The 25,106-nt window shown below is 38.8% G+C and overlaps 1 protein-coding gene and 2 long non-coding RNA genes across 3 annotated transcripts; 1 reads left to right on the top strand and 2 right to left on the bottom strand.

The window, feature by feature from the left end:
* Positions 1 to 1,480: 1,480 nt before the first annotated feature.
* On the bottom strand, positions 1,481 to 4,216 carry LOC141900471 (uncharacterized). The gene is made up of 4 exons (XR_012618699.1): positions 3,925 to 4,216; positions 3,319 to 3,484; positions 3,032 to 3,234; positions 1,481 to 1,589 (listed from the first exon to the last, which is right to left on the bottom strand). It is a non-coding gene; the product is annotated as an uncharacterized LOC141900471 (long non-coding RNA).
* A 372-nt stretch (positions 4,217 to 4,588) lies between these two features.
* Positions 4,589 to 6,052, top strand: LOC141900470 (uncharacterized). Its single transcript, XR_012618698.1, has 3 exons — positions 4,589 to 4,784; positions 5,305 to 5,429; positions 5,541 to 6,052. It is a non-coding gene; the product is annotated as an uncharacterized LOC141900470 (long non-coding RNA).
* A 4,985-nt stretch (positions 6,053 to 11,037) lies between these two features.
* LOC141898983 (uncharacterized) lies at positions 11,038 to 11,751 on the bottom strand. The gene is made up of 2 exons (XM_074785132.1): positions 11,270 to 11,751; positions 11,038 to 11,187 (listed from the first exon to the last, which is right to left on the bottom strand). The coding sequence occupies exons 1-2, from the start codon at positions 11,741 to 11,743 to the stop codon at positions 11,038 to 11,040; spliced, it is 624 nt and encodes a 207-aa protein (XP_074641233.1). The 5' UTR covers positions 11,744 to 11,751.
* Positions 11,752 to 25,106: the final 13,355 nt, after the last annotated feature.

The following is a 25,106-nucleotide window of genomic DNA, read 5'->3' as shown; positions in this document are numbered from 1 at the left end:
GAAATTTCATCTACATTGACCCACTTGGATATAATGAAAACGCAGCTCTCCAAGCCAGAGATAATTTCAGGCATGTTTAATCTTTTCTTTTTCTGGGCTCAATTTCACTCAAAGAAGATAATACAAAAGCTTTGTATCCATTGTACGTTGCTTTATTCTTTCGAATGAATAGGAGATATCTGCGGTACAGGGAGATCGCACTGAAAATCAAAGATTTGGGACGCTTTCATCCTTTGCAACAAGATGGCCATTACTGTGGCATATACGTAATACATGTAAGTTCCGATAATAAAGAACAATAAAGGCCTATACTTGTACTTGTACTTGTACTTAGTGCAGAGACAAGCTTAAGACCTCGATATCTATTTCCCTAAAACGTGTACAGTATGCCGAATTACTGCTGAAAAAACAAAGAAATTGCCGTAAATCCTAAAGCAAAGCGCAAAGACATCGCTGCGAGACATCGCTAGTCGATGTAGAAAATAGTTGTTGGGCATGTTGCCGGTCTGGAGAGAATGGATCTCAATGGGTAAGCATATGAAATCATTTGCGGAATCATGTATTCTGAATCAAGAAATATATGCCTTATCATAAAAGTATATGTATACAGCTGGTAGTGATTGATTGAGTAAATTACTTAAAAAATATTTCCCCCGCATAAAAGCGAATTATCTCCTTTTAAATCTTTCAGATTGGTTGCAATCATTGTGTTAGGTGGTATCATTCTAGTTGCATCAATTTAGCTCAAAACGAATTGGAGCAAGTAATTCGGGAAAACTGGTGTTGTAACGCGTGTGTTAAATTCTTTAATTGATAGACAATACATTACGGCAATACACCTTAATCCTTATTTGAGTACACTGCAGTTGATAGAGAGGGAGTAGAAGGGAAAGGGACAATCATATGACGTTTCATAGTTGTGTGTGTGTGAGGGATTCTGAACTCCCCCAAATCACATTGTCAACATCAGGGGCTCGATCCTCATCTCAAGCATACCCTTATGAAAATGGTACACGTGTAATTGTAAATGAAAATACACGTGTATTTCAAGTACACGTGTAAAATTGGCCCACTTTTACACGTGTACTTTATCCCAATTACACGTGTACTTCATCCTAATTACACGTGTACTTCAAGTACACGTGTAAAATTGGCCCAATTTTACACGTGTACTTTATCCCAATTACACGTGTACTTCATCCTAATTACACGTGTACTTCATCCTTATTACACGTGTACTTCATCCAAATTACACGTGTACTTCATCCTTATTACACGTGTTTTTCATCTTGTATTACACGTGTACTTTATCCTAATTACATGTGTATTTCATCCAATATTACACGTGTCTTACACGTGTACTTCATGCTAAATACAGGTGTCTTCAATTGCTATTTTTTGTTGAATTCAAATCAAACCACCATGTGAGGAAATCTCCTTAATCCATGTGCTGTTTAGAATGAACGTACTCAAGAGATTCACATTTTCCATACTAACTGATTTATTCATCTTCATAAATTTTATAAATCTTTGAGTAATGGCATGTCTTATGTTGGCCTCTTTCGCACCCTTCTCCTTTTGACATTGTTCTGAAATGATAACCATTTGAAAAAAATTAAGCAAAAGTATAAAATGATTTCTTTACCCGGATAAATAATTCAACTTCAGCTGCTTGGGATGATGATTGAATTCTGTAGCTTTTTCTAAGAGTCTTCTGCATATAACAGTTAACAGTTTTTGCACTCTTCAATGACTTGATTTTAAGCCATATGGTGAAATGCTTGACAATCTGGAAATTTCAATGTTCAACGCCACCTGATGAAAAACAAGGGGTCTAGGGACACCATGCCCATATGGTTTCGAATGCTAACCAATCAACATAATAAAATAGAAACAGGACATTGAAACTCACCACTATCATAGAACATGTCACAAGCTACAATTTCATAATTGATCGATGTTATAAAGTATTCATAGGTACAAAAATAAATTAGACAAATTGTATATAATTCAATATTCAACTCCCCCTGGTGGTGAGAACAAAAACCTGGGTAACCCCAATTCCACATGAGATGAATACTACAACAGTGGTAACAATTATCAAATATCAAGACTATAAGTCAAAACCTGTTGATATTTTCCTTCAAAAACCTTTTTCTATCTATGAATAAGAACTGATGACACTAAGATGGCTGCCAAATGTGTCACGCATGACTGATCGAAAAATCTGTCTCGTATGTTTTAGATTGTTAAGAATGTACACCCATTACAAATTTCAAAGAAAAATTGCAAACCATTAGGCAGCTACAAGGCAAAAATGACCTTTTTGGGTACAAAAAAGGTCACATGATGGCCATCTTGTGTCAAGATTGAAGCATCTTCAAAATTTCCCTTGAAAACTTCAAAAAATTGCATAAGTGATGATTTTGGGGAACGAAAATGGCCAATGCAGTTGGCCATCTCGATTCGGACCAGTTTTGGGCTGGAGACATGGCTAGGATAGATATATGTATAACTTAAATATCAAGAGTATTAAAACCTCCCAAAATACTGGATTCCAACAACAGACGAACAAAGGGTGAATGCAATAGCCCGCTTGGGCTAAAGTCTCAAATGGACTAAAGCTGGGGACACATTAGGCAATTTCGTCGAGCACTTATGTTGTGCAACGAAATCGTCAGTAAAATCACCTAATTTGTCAGGGTCTGCGCCGACTGAATCGCCCGAATCCAACACGTCCTTCGACTGAATCACCCAACGCATCAGGACACGGTGATTGTTCGCCTCGAGCGCCATATTAAACGTTAAACCCTCCCCTTTTCTGACCAAGTGCCCTTTTGAATCACAGGTGAAAAATTCCACCCTATGATCGAAGTGCACAAACCCCATACTACCGTTTCACACCGTGAGACCTGTATTGACTAGTGCCCTTTTCATAAGAGCTGAACCCTCGTTCTTCCAGCTTGGATCCGCCCCTGTAAATCAACAACAAATGAACGCTAGCCATTATATATTGAATTCATGTACTTACGTATTATTTAGCTGACCCGGTTTGGGTCCAACTTTTTTCCTCATGGAAGACTTTCATTGCTTCGCATCCAGTCCAATGCCTTGACAATTAGTTCTTCTTTTAAATGAGTGGACGACAGCATGCATGCACCCAACAGTATTAGGTTTTCAGAATAATCAGCGTATGGCAGCAGCTGTTGTATCATTCAATAGTGAGTAGGCATCCTAAAATGAGAAGAATTTACAATGCTCACGCTGTAATCTATACTAAAACCATTTCGACGCTCATATAATCTATTATGTAAATACCTGATTTTCATCACACTGTCATTGTTGAGAAATCAGTGGAAAATTGAAGGCTCTCTCGCGCTAACATCATTTTCCAACAATCCCCTGGTGGGCACATTTTTAAGCCAAAAAATGGGAATTCCAATTTAATAGTGTCGGCTTGGATCAATTCTTATTGGTGTAGACCCTATAAAGTTTGAAAAAAAATGGTCAAGAATTGATTGCACTAACGTCGTTTTTGCCGACAATCGAAACTCCGACAGCGACCTAATTTCATGTCCAGCATACAAATTTAATGGCGATGATGGGCGCACAACAAAATCAAAATGATCCTGCGGTTTTTAGATTGGATGAATAAACACCAAAGAAACTCCATTTTTATCCCTCACGATTGGAATGATCACTCACAATTTTTTCACTGGACATTCAATCATTTAAGGCCTACTAATAACCATAACTAATTCAAATTCAATTCAATACTAAAAATAAAGATTCTAGGCCTACAATATTTACTTAGTCATGTTAGTTTTCATTCCAATAAGCATATTCTTTTAGTGACCTTGTGGTGGCCTGAAGCCCAACACAATAAACGTTTACTTTACTACATGTACATAACAATAATAATACCTGAACAATCCACAACGCGTCCTTTAAACGCGGGATAATAAATCAAATGGCCTTCGACTTTTTCTGTTCCACTTCCATTCGAATCCACTCTAATGAATCTAATCATTCAATGATCCACTATGTGTTTCACCTCAAACAAAGAAGCAGTGTCACTTTTGGTCCAGTTGTCAATGATCCCCTATTATACATTGTCATCCAATGCGTTTTGCAATCATTATGAGAATATAATACTGAATAGATCGTGAAAGCCTGTGAAAACGGCGTGAAAACGTGTTGCTTAACAATGGCAATATGGCTGCCACCGCGCAGGGGTGCTTGGGAGTTTAATTGAAATAGATTATTTAATTATTAATAAGTTTTACATCAGCATTTTAGTTCTTTTAGAATTTAAGAATAATCGTGATAAGTGATATTTAATTAGTAAAAAAATTACTTATACTAAGTTATTATGAAGCTAAGGCAAAATCAATTAAGTAAGTTGAAAATAACGATTCAGTGAAGAAATGACGATCATTTAAATATACGCTGTATTATAAAAATAGACAAAAAGGTGCATGAATAAGGCCTGTTAGTATTTAATTCAACATTTAGATGAGATTATTTTGTCTAGGTTGTTTTTCTGTTCATTGAAAACCATTTAATCGGAGCTAGTCAGTTCGTCAGTGAGGTTTTCATTTTAGTAGTGTTCCAAAATGGAAGACAAATAACATAAAGATGCACTTTTTAGTGGAAAAATTACCGGTAAATATCGATGTATACCAACCGAATTCGTCTTTTGCAAGCATGGAGTTTGAAAAAGAAATTGCAAGTAGAAGGCCAGTTAAAATACGCGAGTAGGCCTACATGTTAAACATTTGGAGGTAAGATCATTTTAAATCTAAGCAAATCAAATTGACTTTATTGGTCCTTATCAATAATAATGTTAAACAAGTAAATTATTGGTTTGACAGTTCAATAAAGTTGACAGGACAAACAAGAGACATGGAGAATTATGCTATTGCATAGGCCAATTGTTTAGTTTAATGTTAATGTTGTTAGTTTTCACAAGCGGGCTCAGTGCTAATTGAGGGGATGGCCTCTGTCTGTCTCAGTGTCTGTATTGGACGATCGCATTGTACCACATACTTTTTATGTGTATAACATACAAAATGTGGTGTATACATATATAATGGATAATGTATGATAGACAATGCTAGGTATTTCGTATATAAGCCCTTACAGACAAAAAATCCAGGTCCGATCTGGTACGTTATGCATGTTCATCGCAACAATATGCTACGAAATCGCTAGCTGGAAACCAACCTACGTATAGGCCTACTGTAGCCTTAAGTTCTATATGCTTGGGAATAATTTATTCTCAAATTACTTCTTGTTTTGTAGTTTGTAATATGTTGCTAAATGATGGACATTTTGATTTTTCAAGAAGTCGATTTTGAGAATCTGGAAGATTTAAGAATTGAAAATGGCCACAATCCACCAATAATGCAGACAATGGTTGTGACGACGTAAGTTAGTAATACAGTGCCTTATGACTAAAGTGAATGCAATCATAATTGCCAATCTACTCATCCGATATGAACTTGACCAATCACCAAAATGTTTAATCTGTTTTGCAGCCACAGCTCATTGATGGAAATAGATGATCCTCTCCACACAAATGCTGAGGTGACCCTTCGTGGGGCTGTTACTACTATTATGATGTTCTCCCTCAAAGCTGGATCCACATCAACTGTTTTGACTGGATTGTTGGATCGGTTGAATTTACTGTTACTGAGAAGCGGTTCTACGCAGTTCTAAATGCCTATTTTGAAAAGATTTTCTCTATGTGCGGAGGTGAACAAATATTACTGCGCTGTATGTAAGACATTATTAAAAAAACTGCAGGTATGATACAAATGTTCATTATGTGATATACAGTACGATAAGGCAACATTAGAGGAAAAAGGACATTTTTTGTGTATGGGCCTACAAGGAAAGCAGAACACTTGGAGCTGGTGACAGCAATATATTCAACATTTTTCATAAATAACATTGTAATTCGGGGCTTGGGCAGTCCCCTAAGCCTCTAGTTATCTTGATAATAAATGAAATATCCAAAATTTTTTGTTCAGATCATGATTTTTGTGAAACAGTTTTTGGATTTATTCAGAGGGCAACAAAGACATGTGCTTCATTCATACAGGATCCAATCTAGTCAATACAGGACAAACAACATGATTTTTTGACATGGCATCCTGGAAAAAGCTACTAAATGAGGATCAAACAATTAAAAAGACAGGAGATTCCTTCAATTCTCCGAACATTACATGCAAAATCTTACTTTTTATGAAATCATGTGAAGCTAAATGATGTAATTACAAATTTTATTGCAGTTTACAAAAGTGACCAATTATGAGAAACAAGGTACATGTATAATTTTTTAGCCAAGGTACATGCATCCAGATTGCACATGTATTTCAGAAGCCACACATGAATTTACACGTGTTTTTAAAATACACGTCCTAAGTTACACGTGTATTTCAAAATACACATCTTCAGTACACGTGTAATTCAAAATACATGTCCAAACTACACGTGCATTTTAGAAATACACGTGTTTTACACATGTACTTCAAAATACATGTCAAAAGTACACGTGTAATTTCATATTACACGTGTATTACACGTGTATTTAGCTAAATACACGTGTACCATTTTCATAAGGGTAGTAAGGCTATTTATTTCATAGCTTGGGATAGCTGAATGTTTTTTCTATAGTATTTTTTATCCGGATGAGTTGACAGTTTCAGTTAATTGAAAATATCAAATCAACTAACTTTATGCCTTGGATATCGAAGTTCCCCGTAACTATTTTAGGTTAATTATTTTAGGCTCTATGTATTTCAAAAAAATGCATGTACCAGTGCATCTAATTTTTCAAATATCCATATGCAATTTGAGGTAAATTCTCTTTGTTGACAAATTGTTTTTAAAAATGATCATCATCACATCAGCCGCCCAGTTGATACAATACTGAACTTTCTAATGCTATGGTTTTTGGTTTTTCGTCAACATTTGATCACTCAATTTTAGTAAAACGTATTGCATTATACATGTATTAGCACATCAATATTATTATGACATTTTTATTAACTTAACATGTCTCTGGAAGTTAAATGTGACCGTATTGCATTTTTACAATTCAAATGTGGGCCTGAAATTATCAAATGCTTGTGAAACCTTTAGACTCACTTGCACTTTTTATCATCATCAACTGTAAAATAAACGAAATTCATCTTCATATTAATCTTTGGACTTCTGTTTGTTAATTTGTTTAAATCATGCACATTTTTACGGAGACGACTTCCCCGTATTGGACAGTTAGTCTAGGATGTAAGGAGATGACTTCCCCATATTGGACAGTTAGTCTGGGGCTTAAGGAGATGGCTACCCCATATTGGACAGGAAGTTTGGGGTGTAAGGAGACGACTTCCCCTTTTTGGACAGTTAATCTGGGGTGTAAGGAGACAACGTGTAAGGCAAAGGTGTAATGACAAATTCAAAAGACGAGGTTATTCCTTAAGAAACTGTCTGCTGGATCGCATGAATTTGGATGGATCGCTGTTTTGAATAATGATTAAAGTACGGAACCGCCCACCCCTATCTACTTAAGCTAACCTGTAGGCTATTATCAGGCAACTGATGGGAGCCTTGTTCTTTTCGTAAAAAAAAGGGTTCAGTGTAAGAATCAAATTATAATGGAAATCCTCTAAAACTCCAAGAGAATTGGCCTAATATGAAGGAGAAAATTGGGAACTAATTCTAAACTACCCGAAAAGAAAAACTACCCGGTACTCACGAAATTATCATCTAGTTGATTAATCTTTCAATAGTTTGATATCGTTTTTCTATTTCTTGAAATCAATATCCAATGGAATATTATTTACTTTGACAACAGTCGCTTGTGCAAAGTGGTCATATGGTATGTTTGTCTTAAATACCGGTATTTGGAGAATGCTCTGCAAACTTGCAAAAATTGTTGTATCCAGGTAAAAAGAACACAGCACATTTCATTAAAAGTTGTTTTTTCAAACTTAAGAGCCAGAGTCTGTGTCTATTTATAAATGGATGAGACCTGTTTTTCTGAGATATTTCACTAACTTTTTGGGGTACATACCTCACAGGTCTCAACAGAATTAGTATATCTATCACTTAGGTACAAACAGGAAATTTGATAGAGGATTGCATTAAGTTAGATTGTTTACCAGATTACAGTTTTATGCCAGAAAACACCCCCTCTACAACATCTTTCCATAGATGTGTTAGGCCTTTTTTTTAATTGCTTGCAGCACGGATCCGGCGCAGTCGTTTCCGTCAATTTGGGAAAAAAGAAACATTTTTTTCCCTTCACCCATGCTGAAAATCCGTGAACTTTAAAAAAAATAAAAAATATTTTTATTTTTCCCGCCCGCCATTCTACAATGACCGCTAAATTAGAGAAAACTAGAATGTCGCTGAAGACGACTGATGCCCCCACATCAGGTGAAACGCCTGAGAGTTAAGTACAAGATTAATTCATTAATCATTTTACATAGTAATCGTAAACAATCGATGAATTAGAGCCCGGAAATGAAAATTCCAAAACAACTTCTGGTGACCTTGACCTTTGACCTACAGGACCCAACATCTAATCTATTTGCTCTAGGACAATCCATCAATTTAATTTCACTAAGTTATCAAAAACCATTTATGAGTTATAAACCGGAAATGAAAATAGCAAAATAACTTCTGGTTACCTTGACCTTAGACCTACAGGACCCGATATCTAAGCAGTCACTGAAGGTCTCTAGGGTAACCCATCCATAAAATTTCAGCAAGTTATCTTAAATCGTTCATGAGTTAGAGCCCGGAAATTAAAAATACAAAACAGCTCCTGGTGACCTTGACCTATGACCTACAGGTTCCAAAATCTAATCAGTTACCCACGGTCACTGGGATAACCCATCCATAGATTTCACTGAGTTATCTCAAATCGTTTATGAGTTAGAGCCCGGAAATTAAATTTCCAAAATGGCTTCCTGTGACCTTGACCCTACAGGACCCAAAATCTAATCGGTTACCCCCAGTCTCTAGGATAACTCATCCATTAAATTTCACCAAGTTATCTTAAACCGTTTATGAGTTTGCGCCCGGAAATGAAATTTACAAAATGACTTCCTGTGACCTTTACCTTGGACCTACAGGATCCAAAATCTAATCAGTTACTAACCTCATCTAGTACAGCACAGGAAAATTTGTCAAAGGGTTTGGGTGCTAGGGCACGGAAACCACTGCGGACAGACGGACGGACGACGAGGTGAATATAGTATGCCCCCCCACAACGCGTTGTGGGGGCATAAAAATAAAATTTTATGTTTTTCCGACCTCCGTCTTTTTTCAATGTTCCCGATTTTTGTCATCGAGGTTTCTTTCAGTAAATAGTAGGATTTCGGCAAGCGAAAATGGCGGCGGCAGCTTTCCAACTCATTTGTCGGAAAAGGAAGCAAAGACAGGCGACTGTCAAGGCTGTCACTTGGTCTCAGGGTGTCTGATGTGGCATCGATGGTAGATACAGATGGTGGAAAGGTGGTGAGAGTGGAGGGAGGCGCCACAGCAGAGTCCAAGACGATGAAAGATGGAAAGAGGCAGAGGCATTATACAAGACTGTGCCTCCAATTTGCATTACGTGCCTTGATGCTGGACTGTGCGTGGTTGGGAGGGGCACAAAATAAGGAAATCAATAAGATTGTGTTCTGTTCTGAAATAAAGAAATATGTGATTTAACAATTTTTTATCTTTTCTTTTATACCTCCAGGATATCCCATAATAGCAGGCAATAAATGGGAAAATGTTTATTTTTTGTTTGTTTTTCTTCCCTTCACCCTTCCAGATTATGCGATGAAACTCAATAATATCATTTTTATCTAAATAAAATCATTTTTTTAATTTTTTTTCCCTTCACCCTTCCACTTTTTTACAAGGTCTTTTGGAAAAATCTTTTTTATTTTTTTCCCTCCACCCTTCCATTTTTTGGGTAATAAAATCCGTGCTGCAAGCAATTAAAAAAAAAAGGCCTTTACTACACCATGCTAGCTACATGATGCGCGGAGACTGCCCCGCAACGGACAGCTCGCTGTGGGGAAATTTTTCTGCACTGGGCGGCTCCGCGGCTCAAGCCAACCCCTATTCTAACAAATCAATATTAAGAAACAAAGAATAAGTTGTTTGTGTGGCCTTTGAAGATAGTCTCGTAAATTTACGGGATTTACCGGATGTCACGTAAATTTACGGTATACCCGTAGAAATACGTAGTCCCCTATGCAAGTCGACCTGATTAAACTGGATTGCCGATGACGTACTGAAAGAGAGATTCTAAAATAGACTACATGTAACTAGCGCTGGCATGATCCGCATCATCCGGATCATCATTCTTATATGATGCGGATCAGCACACTACCCCTCCTCCCTCCAACTCAATCCAACATTAACAAACCAAACGGTCAGACTTCCACTCACTCATCAAAACTTACTTCCTTGTCTCTCAGGCCTGGGGCCGTATTCACAAAGCTGGGTAAGCCTACGTGTCACATAAGTCTGCCCGTAAGTTCACACGTAGAGAAAAGTCCTTATTCACGAAGCACCTGTAACTTACGTGTCACGTAAGTCTGCCCTAAATGTAGCGAGAATTTTTGGGCGGACTCACCTACCCGTAAGTTCCCACGTAAGTCCCCTCTGTCTTAAATCTGAGTAATTATGAGTTTGGATTTGACACTTGTAGGCGGATGAGACGGCAGATGATTCTTTGTGAATAAAACCTACATGATTTCCATCATATTTACCTCAACAACAAAAAGTGAGAATATTCATAATTTGGTAGAATATGACTCTGACTTAGAACTGATGTCAATTTATTCATCGAAATAGTGTATACTTAAAAAAATGTAACAGGAAAACAGAACATTGAAAACAAAACATTAGATCACATTAGATGTTGAAATAGGTTTTCCCTGATTCTTCAAAAGTTGCCACGTAACGCTGCGTAAGAACTGCAGATATAGTTTCAAGTTGTCGTAATATATCTTTCTCTACGTCTAGTCATTGCTTTTCAATGGAAAGTCTCTCTCTTTCGATTTCAAAAAGTTCATCTTGGCCGCCAATTTTATGAGACATTTTCGGTCGCTTCACTTCCTTACAATCGGTTCCTGATCCCTTCTCACGGCTACAATCACTTCTTTTCATAGTTTTCTGTTGAAACAAATACAAAAGATCAGAGTTTGTTTTATTGTTTTGTCGACTGTAAATTTTTTCTGGCTTTTGGCGAACTTACCGGTGTAGATCGATCGGTTGGCTTTACAGTAAGACCTTCGTTGGCTACCTGAACCGGCACGGATGCATCTACCAAAATGACATGATCTTCATGTGTACAGTTGCTGGAATCTAACCCTTTTAAACCATACACTGCATCGCTTCCAATCATAAACACGATCGCCTCTTCCACGGGTGTCAACTGAAGTGACGTTGGTTCTCCTCCACCAGTTCGATTAGAAGAGTTCTTGATCCAGTTCGCTTTCTTTTTTGCTGCAGCTTTCAAATCTTCGAATTTCTTCTTCGTTTCTAAAACTGTCCTTTCCTCGGTTGAAGCGGCATTCACTTGATTTGTAATGCATTGCCAAACTTCGTTCTTCAGTTTATTTGTATCACGTTGTTGAACGCGGTCTTTAAGGTATTGTATTTCTCGCTTACGAGGTCTACTAAAATCTTCTTCCGTCCAATTGGACTTGCGTCTTTTCTTACAATCCATACTATCAAGTTTCGAAAACCTATGTCAAGTGCACGATAATCATCTATGGTATCCGACGTCACTATTGTAATCGCATTGTTGTGGAAACCTTTGTCAGTGTTGCTTCGATCAAACGCGCACTTTCAAAAATGGCTGCAATTTTGCTACGTGAACGAGTTACGTCGAAATTTTTGGAGAGAGCGCATTTTTCGCATTTGTTAGAATTAAACGGCCCGTTGTAAACGAGAACATCTACGTGTGCCGAAGAATTTTCACGCCATCAACATTCAAGGAGTTTGTGATGCGTCAATGAAATTTCTCGATATTGTGGTGCGTTGGCCGGGTTCAACTTATGATGCTCACATATGGAGCAATTGCGGTCTCAGAGACATTATGGTACATTCAGAAAACTGTGTCTTACTTGGAGATAGTGGAAATCCTCTGCGGAAATACTCGATGACACTGTTTGATCAACCGAGGACAGAAGGGGAGCAGAAATACATCGTCAGCCACAAGAAAACAAGGTGCAAAATTGAATGCACATTTGGCCGATGGAAGATGCGATGGTTGGTGTGCCACAATTGTGGTAAGTTCGCTAAATGTCAAGTGTGCAACATGCTGTGCTGTGTAAAAACAACAAATTACAAGTATCAATCGATGGTATATGATATTAACAAACAGATACCGCATTCAATTCTAAATCTAAATCCAGGGATGAATTACATTGCTTGAAATGGAATTCATGATCTCATTTATTAATAATTCTCATTTTTATGTGTTGCTATTATGCTTAGCCATCAAAAATGCAGTTCGGTGATTGCGGTTACTATGCTACTTCACAACTTTTGTCAATTACACGGCCTTCCATTACCAGGAAATGAATTTGAAGAGCGACCAGATGAGGAGGAACATTACGCCAGGGCCGATGACGGTCTCCGTGATGGATAAGAAATGAGTCAGCGATACGTTAACGGACATTTCAATCAGCGATAACATATGAATTCATTCACGTCTTAGTAATACATCTTCCAAACAAAAAATAGGCTATTTTGCTTAAAAAAACAACTCTAGTTAACATTGAATCGATTTTTCTGAAAGTAAAACTTGCTTCTTGAAAGTGAAATGTGTTGTGATGTACCCTCGCAAATTTCAGGCTGCGCGCGCAGAAAATTTTTGAAAATTAGGCAAAAAACTGATACCTTGTTTTTCCGCACTGGCGGCCGGGTCCAATTTGTAATCAGTCCATTTCTATAGCTGCCAGGTCAGTAGTTAGCCTGATCGTGATTTTATGTACTGGATAGATAGGTGATAGGTAGATGGAGAAACAAGGAATCATTTTTAGCCTTTAGATGCACAAAAAAGCAATTTCACAACTATAGCATTTGGGATGAAAGTTTTGTTTCTTTCTCCTATTATATTGGCCTTAAATGAAGTAAGTTAAAAAGTATGTGTATATTTTGAACGAAAACGAATGAATGTTACCAATGAGTGGATCTTTTGATCCGCAAATTTTCCTAAGGCCGGCGTCTGGACGGGCCTTCGCCAATGATGGTTCAAAGAATAATATGCGCTTTGTTATTTAAAGAGCATATGCCATCAAAATAGAATATTATGTAAAATTCATTTTCAAATGTGATGTATTCACAAATTTCATAGATATCAGTTTCAGATATCAGTATAAATAATCACTTTTAATTACGATATTACAAATCCGGAGATATCACCTGACCGATGACCAATCTCCAACTGACCTTACATTATTTCAACAAATATATACACGCCTCGATCAAATATAATTATTTTTCAAATTTTGGGACATTCCTCGACCAGGAATTGAACAAGAAGCAGCAACGGAGTGTGCCTTGCGCAACTAAAAAGCACGTGCATTCCAGATTTCTGTCGACGATAGAAATTACACATCCGCGGAACGAAAACCCACAGTGTCAGTTCTACGCGGACTGCCGTCGCCTGGCAGGTTTGCCATTTAAACCGGTCGGGACGTCGGCCGGGATAAAGATTCATCGCCATGTGATGTACGGTACCGAGGTCGAAGATTTATAGTGCTGCCTGTGTGAGATTTGCCGGGAACTCGAGAAACAAGAACAACCACCTTCGACTTCATGAAAAATTTTCCGTATTTGATTCGTATTCGCCTCGATACGTTTGAGGCTGGGAGGGGGTATTGTGGCGAAAATTGCTGGGAAGTGACTGCGGTCGTGTCAGGTCCACCAATCTGGGTCAGCGCTCCTGGTGGTTTTCTCCCTATACCTTCCCTCGTGTTCGATATTCAGTATTAATCCGTAGCATTGCATGACAATCATTATATCTTATAGATTTTAGATTATTTTGACAAATGGATTTAGCTATAACTCAGGCTATAATATTTTTTGTATCCGATCTATTTTTATACCGGCTGTTTGTATATATTGTTTTTAGCTCGAGCTGTGCTCCGCTGTACGAGTCAGCACGACTCGAGTCCCGTCCGGATGGTAATGGTGTATGTAAAGATATTATTTGTTTTTTTTTGTGTTATCACTGTCAAGATAAAGTTGGAATAGGTTTACAGACAATTTTACAAATCGGTGAATCGTATAGTGTTTTGTTCAATATATGTGTATTAGTATTGTACTTGTTTCTATTATTCTTAAATCGTTGTATGTGATCGTGTCTCTAGCCGCGCGGCGCTCTGCCTCAGTGGTCCAATCAGCATCCCAAGCTGGTTGTGACGTCACTGCATCGCCTATAAATACGGCTCGCGGCCGGAGATTCGACAGTTCTCCGCTCACTATTGGTACGTGTGTTACTCTCTGAGCTCCTCCGTACCTCCGGGTCCCGGAAGTTGATTTCGTTGCTCAAGCTCATCCTCAAGCCGATGCGGGATGCCCAAATTATTCAAGATTTTAGCCGTAGCTCCAGGACAAGCTCGCTGAAGCTTGTGCCTGCGAATTTTGACCCAGTTTTTCAGCTTCAACATCGACTCTGTGCAAGCTTATCAACCAGCTTACCAGTCAAGCTTACCAACTTATCATCGGACCGCAGTTTAAGCTTTAAGCTCCAAGCCAGTTTCCTAGCTTTCGGATCTGAAGCCTGAGGATGAGCTCGAGAACGCCTTACGTTTCTTTTATATCATTTTTAGTCAACGAATCGTATTAGTAATCAGTATGCGAAGGTTTATTTCCAAGTGTATATTACAAGTATGCCTATTTATATCGATAACGGTTGCTAGTGTTGTCGGGATGTCCATCGAGTAAATAAAGACACGCACTTTTTCGTACTATATTCTATACGAGTTTGTTTACGTAGTATCGAGATCCTGGATTCCTCTTTCTTATCTGCATCACCACGCAAGCCCCAATGACAGGATTCGAACTAGATGACGCAGTTGTATGTAGATTTGAGAGACGTTTGTCGTCAACGTTGCACAAAGATATTTGGTTGAGGTCCAGACTAGTTGTTCGCTGATCCCATGAGACTGTGCGGGGGACGAGATTGTGCGGTGGGCACTTGGAATGTTGTGTGACTCGGCCCAGGGGGGTAGACGGAATTTTGTGCCGCTCTGAGGACGCGATAGAGCGATGATGTGAGAAATCCCCTGACGTCTATCCTGAGTGGGTTGGGGGTGGTTACTTTGGCCAGGTGACTCGAGTCACGGAAAGTGGGAGCGACAACAGTGGAGGAGGTGTTTGCCAGCGGCGATAGGCCTCACTTTATTTACTTACCCTTTATGACGGTCCTTGATGGTCGAATCATAATGACGGATATTCTCTAGTGGTTATTTTCTTTCTTTTTATTTACTTATCTCGGGGTGGATGTTAAACCACACATCCCCTTATCCAGTTCCCTTCCGGCACTGGATGGACCCGGGACGGACCCAGTGGCGGACGCCAATTTAAATTCGGTTTTATTGAACGCTACCAATGACATGGAACCGGACTTCAGAGGAAGAATATTTTGCCGGGGTTATTTATTTATCCCCGTTCCGCTACAATATGAACTATACGCACGCAGTGAAAAGGATAAATAGATGACTATTCCGCTAACTATTACGGCTAATTTGTGCTCCTTTTTTCAGGCACATCTCAGGGTCCAGTTCCACCGTTCTGAGTTAAATTTGATTCTAGAGTTAAAACATTGTAAATGAACTGATTTTAACTCTGAGTTAACTTTAACTCACAACTGTGGAACCGGACCCCTGTTGATACTAAACTAAAGTTTCTTCGGGTACTTCTAAAGTACGAAACTACGAAATTAAGAAATATGCAACGAAATTACGAAATATGGAACGAAATGCAAAAGGAAATTAAGAAATGCTAAAGTACGAAACGAAATACTATACGAAATGCTAAACTACGAAACGAAATGGTCATTTTTTCGCGGGTCCTGCTAAAGTATAAAATGTAATATGAAACGAAAATTTTGTAATTTTTTGCGCTATAGCAGCGGATTCGTGGAGCTGGCTTAAACATGCGCACCCGGTCTAGTGTGGCAGGGTTCCGCGCCGCGACTAAGTTTAGCGATGCCATCAGGGAGAATGATCTGCACATGCTCATATACAACTGGAAGGTAGCGATTAATAAATTACGGGTTAGAGAACGAAGTGTGCCTTAAAATATATCCTGCAGTGTTTAGGCTAAAAAATTGATACCTTGTTTCTCCTCTGCTGACCGGCCGCTAATCTACCCTGTACATTAATTTTTTCTGAGCTAAATGATCGCTACTAGACAGGTTCAGATATGTCAGCCCGTGTCCAAGAACGGGATAATCCTATCATGGTTACAAGCTCGGTGTCGCGTGAAGCGCTTGCCTTTCCTTTCTGCTACAGTCAACCCCGCATAAGTCGTCATCGAATTAGTCGTATCATCACATCTCTCGTATAATTATTTTGGTCCCGATTTTTTTCTTCTTTAAACCTTATAAAATAATGCTTATAACTCGTACTTTATAAGTTTTATTTTCACTTCACCAAGAACCTTAGTGTCTGTGATGTACCACGGACACTAAGACACGAACAACATTTTCTCAATACTCTTAAATCACTGTGACTTTAAACCACTAGAAATCCAGTTTCATCAAACCGATTGTGAAAAATTAACTCTCTTTACAAACCTCAAACATTCAGTTTTCTTATTATTATATTCATTCGGAGGTTCCTTCATCATAGTCCGTGCTTGATGCGATATAAATACAGAAAAAGCAAAAATGACACCATTTTTTCACTTTGAAACTAGGCATTGTAACACTGTAGTTCGTTAGCAACAAGACAACTTGAGCAATGCGTGTCTCATCGCTAAACAGCGCATCATTTTTGTATCTTGAATTTAATCGTACTAGAATCAGATTTATCGTCAAAATTATATAATGAACAAACGTAAGACATCATAAGGTTAGTGTACATAGTTTATTCATCAAAATCGGTTGTTTATTTGCTGAGATATCGCAGTTTGAACACGTTCAAAAAAGCCGACCAAATTCTGGTCGGCAACTGTACAGCGAATTTGAATGCACGCGTCTGGGTGGTTGGTTACACTAGGATCGTAGATCACTGGTGGAGACAACCACTGCCAGTGCTGGGTGAAATTTTCACGTAAGTCGTATCAATTATAAATTCCAAATCTTCTGATTTCATTCAAAATATTGCATATTGCATAAGTTTTCAATTCAATCTTTTTTTATTGAACAAACATCAAACTTTTCTAGTATACTTCTTAATCGAAGGAGGAAAAAGTCATTATATCTGTCATATTTTTGGAATACGTAAGTACGGTAGTAATGGTTCAGAGAAATAGTCAAAGTTCGTCATAGTAAATGTAAATTCACTTATGGATCAATTTGATCCTAGTGCACAGTTCATTTTGTGAAGCCTGAATTGTGTATCTAAGGAATAGCTCTCGACCCTCCGCCATAACGCCAATGAAATCATACAGTCCTATTCTAACTCTTAGAAAAAACTTTCGTTATAAAACGCCAATGATGTTTCCCCCGTCTGTTATGTTAATAATTGATACATGTGGTCAGCAGTATCGCACTGTATCATTTATTTTCCATTATCAAAACGAAATAAACTAAGACCTTTACCCTGTCTGGATTTTGCAAGGGATGCGGATTTGAAAAGAAAAATCACGGCCGGAATTTTTTTCAAATTGCTCGTCACTACGCTGTTAAGCGGTAAAAAGATAGTCATGTAGTCCATGTGTAGGGCCTATCGTTTCACTATGCTTTACCGCGTCTGAGTTCGTGGAAATGGCGCAGCGTATTCATTATTTGTTTTTGAGAACATCCTACAAGTTTCTACTAATTGTAGACGTTCTTAAAACCTTCCAGTTTAAGAAAATAAATTCTTGAATATGGTACTAATATGGTATCAAAAGATCATTTACATGCACCGCCGAGATTTTTACAGTCCCGTAGCGTTATAACGAGCTTTGACCATAGTATGCAGGGGCGGATCCAGACCGTATTAGCCGTATTGCCCAATACGGTCTAGAAGTTTTAAGTGCCCTTCGAAATTTCACCGGCAATATTTTTGACGGCATTATTTCAGCAACCGCTAATTCCGTGTCCGGAATCCGGGCATAATTATAAAATTAATCAGTAAATACTGCTTCCGAGAAAGTGAGGAGAGATAATCATATTTGATATTAGGCCTTTAATCATGATAAATTAAGAAGGGCACTTTCCTTTTTTAAGGGGCACTCATGCTTTTGATGAGGGCACCTTGTCCTTGCATTTTCAGGGAGGACTAAAGGGGGCACTCGTACTTTAGAAGAGGGCACTATACGCGGAAAATGTTGAAGAAAAGGGCACTTTGCCTTTTCAAGGGTCAGGCTTTAATTCGCGGTGAATGCTGATGAAAAAGGCATTTTTTTGCCTAATTCTTAAAATTTTAAGGGCACTTTTGCTTTGGAATACGGCACACGACATACGGATAAATGTGAAGACGAGGCAATTTTTGCCGATTGTTAACAATGAAGGGGCAACTTAGCCGTATTCTGTATAATTGTTAAGGGGCACTTTTAAAGATTATAGGGGCACTAAGGAAAATATAAAAAACAATGCCAGTGTTTTTCTTGGGTGTCTTCTGTGAAATTCATTGTTGATCTTGAAGTTGGCGACAACCATTCTTTCATGGGTTCGCCAGCTTCATTTTTTATCCGCATCTGTTGAAATCTTCTCGGATTCGTTTATTCTGGATTGCTCTGCTAGCCTCTAGAAGCCCTCTAAAAGCCTTTAAATGGTACCATATTTTCAAAGTTTTCGGCGCTCGCATTGACCTGGCTACTGGGTGTGCCCTAAGATCAGAAGGGTGCCCTTAAATTTCCTTCCAATAATGTCTACTCATCCCCCTGGATCCGCCCCTGGTATGGGCGTGTGTTTGAAATGTGACCATTTCGTTTCGTATTTCGGTTCGTATTTTAGCACTCCTGGCAAAAAAATTTCCATTTCGTAATTTCGTAGTTTTGTAATTTCGTAGTTTCATACTTTAGCAGGACCCAGTTTCTTCTGCTCTGGTTAAGAAATCGCGGAGAGTACAATTTTGATGGCATTTGCCCTTTATTAAGTGCCGTAAGATTTACGGGTGAACTTACGGGTGAACTTACGACGGGTGAATTTACGTGCGAACTCACTGCTTACGGGTAGTTTCGTGAATACCACCACGTAGACAACCCGCAAGTTCGCCCGTCGTAAGGCGTAAGTTCACCCGTAAATCTGACGTGACACGTAACTTGCTTCGTGAATGCGGTCCCAGGGCCCTAGCTGCTTATGCCTACCGTACCGTAGCGTAGTAGTCGAGACCCTCTTATCCACGCCATTGCCTGCGTCATCTCGCGTCACTACTCGACCATCCGCCACAAAACCAGCACCTCTTCCTTTATTCTCAACCACTGAACCGCACGCGCAGCATCGAAAAGGAGCCATTATTCACACCAGGTGACGTCACTGTTTGGGTTCGAATCCCACCTCGACAATTAAGAACATTTTTTTCACAATGTTCTTAGAACTAAGTCTATCAATTTTTAGCTAGGGTCGATCTTTTGTGTTACTGGTATTTCTCTAAGTTTTCTGAACACGCACCTCAAATTGGTCTTAATTACGAGTATGAATCCAACTTATATAATTAGGCGGCTCCGAAATGTAGGACAAAACATTTAAATCTATGCGCACTCTCAAGATATTTTTGCGTTACAAAATTGTACTTAAGACCCATATGGGTTAATCCGCAACATATTTTGAACTGACCTCAACTGAACTTACTTTTCTCATTTATATAAAGCTTATTTTAGGCAGTGGGCATTTGGTGCGGATCCAGGGACCCATGTTGGCAGGGTAGCGATGGCCGACTGAAATGTGCCATTTTGTTTTATTATTATCTGCCTCGTCGTGTACAAGTGCCCGAAGAAAACATGAAAAGGGCGTAATTCTCACCATCGTTTCTATCCAAGCCGGGTCGTGTGGGCAATATTGAGACATTTTTCAAACATTGGAGATTTGCAAAAACAACACCACATAAGCTTAGGCCTATTACATATTTAACCAATTGGCTTTAGATTGAAATTTTTCTGGAAGCAATATGATAATTGATAGCAAAATTTTATTGTGGCTATCTATCCTGGATGGAGTCACCGTAACTTTAGTTTAGGGCACCCAACGCACCAAAATATATATCACAAAAATCATTAATTTTGACAAAATAATTTATTGAGACGTTTTTATAACTTTATACAATCACAAACTCAATGATAAACTGGATCAATGCAGTGACCACATCGCTGTGAAAATAATGGAACCTTTCAAGTCCATATTATACCATATGCAGTCTATCAGAAGCGCATCTTTACAACGATGATCGGGCCGGGGATGGAACCATGCCAGTGGCCGGGAAAATGATTTTGAAAGAATTTGGTAACTTTTTAATTACGTGTGTGGCGCGCATATTGGGAAGGTACCCCGGAAAGTCAAACTGCCCTCACAAGCTTTAAATGAAGGCGTGAGACCATCTTGATTGGAATTGGTAAATAACTTTTGACTCTACTATGTCTTCATTTGCATATATTAGCTAGATTAAATCTTTAGCATATACACGGTATAGAGAATATAGAAGAACTATAATATTATGGACCAACAACGGGAATATCCAAATGGGACAGTACCCTCCCTCGATCTTATTGCAATGCCAGACAGGGTAAATCCATCTCAATATACGATGAGACCTGCTATAATACAAACCCCATCCCCATTGGTTACTATGTCGAGAGGAGGACCTATAAGTGAGGTGGGACCAGAGATTAGTTATGATACAGCCACAGGGGAAAATCATGATATATTGAGTTTGGCAGTCGCCCAAAGTAAAATAAATCTTCACGACATGAGGCATTCTATGGTTGATGATCACGATAAAGACGGACAAGGAGCGATTAGAACAGATTCCCATCCAGTTAATAGTACTACGTCCAAACGAGCCAGATTGCCTACAGATCCTGAAGAAGCAACTACTGATGTAAGTCAGGTAGATAAACAGGTATCCAAAAAAGGGAGGACCACAGAGAACGGGGCACGTCCAAAGGAGATGACTGAGAGGAGTAGGCCTAGAGCTCAACTGACTTATCTCAGACAAGAGGCGACAATACAAACTATTGCTGACACATTAAATAGATTAGTATTAGATAATCACAGACGCTTTGATGCTTTAAATGAAAAAATAGATGACGTCAAAAAGACAATCAAAATTGAGGTGGATGCAGCAGTAACCGAAGTAGTGAACAAGGAACTTACAGAATTCAACAAAAGAGTTGACCAGAAGATGAAAGATTTGGACTCGAATATCGACAGCAAACTGAAGGATGTTAAAGACAAACTTGAAAATGAGAAAAGAGAATTCAATTTGGTGATACATCAGATTGAGGAATCATTGAAGGATGAGTTTAAGGATAGATTAGTTGATGATAGTAACGAAGTTAGACGTCTGTTCAAGTTACTGCGTTTTAGAATACAGGACAAAAATCCATATCCAGATATAAATGTCGAACCAGTTTACCAAAATACTTTGAAAATTCGACAAATATTCCGATTACGTTCTTCGCCAACAACAAAAGACAAGACCTATTAAAGTTTTGTTCTGGTCGAAGGAAGATCCAGTAAAAGTGTTAAGCAAAAATAGCGAATTAAGGAGAAGTGTAAATGAGACAGATAAAACGATACTAGAACAATTACATATTACAGCTGATATATCGAAGAAAGACAGAGAACAATATAAGATGCTAAGACAAGAACTACAACGCAGGGCAGCCCTTTCGATCTGATGCCCGTAGATAACGGGCCAAAATATTGTAAAATACTTTATACGAATGCGGACTCATTAAAGAATAAACTGAACGAGTTAAAAGTTGTCACAATACGTCATGCCCCTGATATTATTTGTGTAACCGAGGTGAAACCAAAACACTCAATATATAGCTTACAAGCAGAAAATCTGAAGGTAGATGGATATAACATACCTTACAGCAACATTGATTGTGAAGGCAGGGGTATTTGTGTGTATATAAAGGAGGAATTTCCGGTTATTCCTGTCAGTATTGTAGATCAGAATTTTCAGGAGTCCCTATGGTTTGATCGAAGGACAGAAAACGGTGTGCTGCGTTTAGGCTGTATATATAGAAGCCCTAATAGTACTGAGCAAAATGATGCGAAACTACTTGAGATTATAAATAGCAATATGAAATCAGGAAAGAGAACGATTATAATGGGTGACTTCAACTTCCCTGGTATAGATTGGTCAAATACATCAACCACTCATAAACACCCACATATTGAAGCAAGGTTCCCCGATGTGATGAGGGATAATCTGCTAGAGCAGATGGTACAGGAACCGACAAGATATAGGTATGGACAGAGAGAATCTCATAGACCTAGTTTTGGTAAGTGACGAAAATATTATCGGGGAGATAGACCATTTGCCAGCTATCGGTCTTAGCGACCACAATGTTCTTCTGTTCGAAATAAATGCTCCACTTTCTTCTAACTCATCTAGAGGCGCTAATACTGTGAGGCTTATGTACGATTCTGCAGACTACAGCTCAATAAATGAAAAACCTGTAGAAGCCAAAATGACAGATGAGATACAAAAATTAGATATTGCCGGGAATTGGATATTTTTCAAGGATTGCCTTCATGGATGTAGCGAAAAGTATATCCCGAAACGATCGAATCAAAATAATAAAAGTAAACCGAAGTGACTATCCAGAACTATTATTCACAAGGTAAAGACAAAACATCGTCTGTTTAAGAAATACAAGGCCGATAGGTCGCGAGCGAATTATATGGAGTACAAGGCAACCAGAACAGAGGTTAGGAATGAAATCAGGGTTGCAGTTAGAAACTTCGAAAAAGGATTGACTACATCAGTTAAGACTAACCCGAAGGATTTTTGGGCTTACGCCAAGTCCAAAACAAAAGCTAAGTCATCTATACCTGATCTCCTTATCCCAGGCACATCAGTTAAGGTCAGTAATGAAATAGAGAAAGCAGATTTGCTAAATAATCAGTTTGTTAAAGCGTTTACATCAGAAAACCTGACAATCATCCCTGGACCGCAAAATAGACAGATTCTGGTGCCTTTTCAGCACATTCATATTACAAGCAAGGCAGTGGAAAAAAAACTATCAAGCTTAAACGTGTTCAAGAGTATGGGACCAGATGGCCTGCATCCAAGACTGCTAAAGGAAGTGGCTTCGGCTATAGCGGAACCCTTAACACTCATATTTCGCAAGAGTTTGAGTAATAGTATAGTACCAAACGACTGGAAAGAAGCCAACGTGACCCCATTATACAAAGGAAAGGGAAATAGAGCCGAGGGTGTATACTACAGACCAGTTAGTCTTACATCGATCTGCTCAAAAATAATGGAAAGCTTCATAAGAGATCATATCATGAAGCATTTAGAAATCAATGGTTTGATCAGTCATCACCAGCATGGTTTTGTCAAAGGAAAAAACTGCGTGACGAACTTGCTGGAAGCACTAAATAACTGGACAACTGCCCTAGACTCTGGAAAAAGTGTAGATGTCATTTATACAGATTTTGCAAAGGCGTTTGGCCGAGTCCCACACCAACGACTTTTGAAAAAGATGCATAGTTACGGGCTATCGGACGAGGTATGTCTATGGGTTAATGATTTTCTGTCAGGTAGAGAACAAAAAGTGGTTATTAATGGTCAATCGTCATCATCAGCGGCTGTCACTAGTGGCATACCCCAAGGATCGGTTTTGGGTCCAATACTATTTGTTATTTATATTAATGATTTGCCAGATGTGTTAGATTGTTGCGTGGGTATGTTTGCAGATGACACTAAAGCATATAACATCATCGAAAAAATCAAAGACTGTGAGAATTTACAGGCAAATACTGACAGAATGACAGAATGGTCTGAGAAATGGCAACTGGGATTTCAAACGGCTAAATGCAAAGTAACGAGAATAGGTAGAAACCCACCGGATTTTAGGTACCACATGAACGATGCTGAGGGAAACCGCTTACCATTGGAGGAAATCAAGTGTGAGAGAGACTTAGGAGTAGACGTCGACAATAAACTGATATTTGAATCACAAGTTCGAAATGTAGTGAACAAAGCATACAGAACATTATCAGCTATTAAAAACACATACGTCTATCTAGAAGAGGATACACTGATACCTCTGTATAAGGCCCTAATTCGACCGATATTAGAGTATGCTAATGTAGTATGGGCCTTGCAGTATCAAAAGGATATTGACGCTATTGAGGCAGTCCAAAGGAGAGTGACTAGGATGGTTCCCCGATTACAGAATTTATCCTATGAACAGCGCCTAAAACAACTTAAACTTCCAACCCTGGTCTATAGAAGAATGAGGGGTGATGCAATCAACACGTACAAATATGTACATGGTATATGTCCCTCCCCACCAAACTTTCTACCCAGGGTACTGTCCACTAGAACTCGCGGTCATCCATTTAAATTGTTTCTGTCACGAGCAAAATTAAACTGTAGAAAATACTTTTTTAGCATTCGAACGATCCAGATCTGGAATTCGCTACCGTTTTTAGTGCGCCGTCGGTGGATTGCTTTAAGGCTGGCTTATGTCGACAAGCAACGCGACGCCTACCGACTCCTACCGACGCAACTGAGAGCAACCGCGATCGCAGCCCAGCTTATGTCGACTGCGCTCCGATTCGCAGCAACTGAGGCCGACTAGCGGTATACGAGATCCTCCCAGTTGCTTCTCTGCTTATGTCGGTTGCGATTACTAGCAACTGCAACGGCTCAAATGGTCACGTGATAAGCATTTTGAGAATAAATTTGAATGATTACGAAATATATTTCTATTAGAAAAGCCATTTCTTTAAGACTTTG

This window comes from Tubulanus polymorphus, chromosome 2 (assembly GCF_964204645.1).
Source record: "Tubulanus polymorphus chromosome 2, tnTubPoly1.2, whole genome shotgun sequence".
In the NCBI taxonomy this organism is placed as follows: domain Eukaryota; kingdom Metazoa; phylum Nemertea; class Palaeonemertea; order Tubulaniformes; family Tubulanidae; genus Tubulanus; species Tubulanus polymorphus.
Note: the sequence above shows the minus strand (reverse complement) of the source record. Positions and strands in the feature narration are given on the sequence as shown.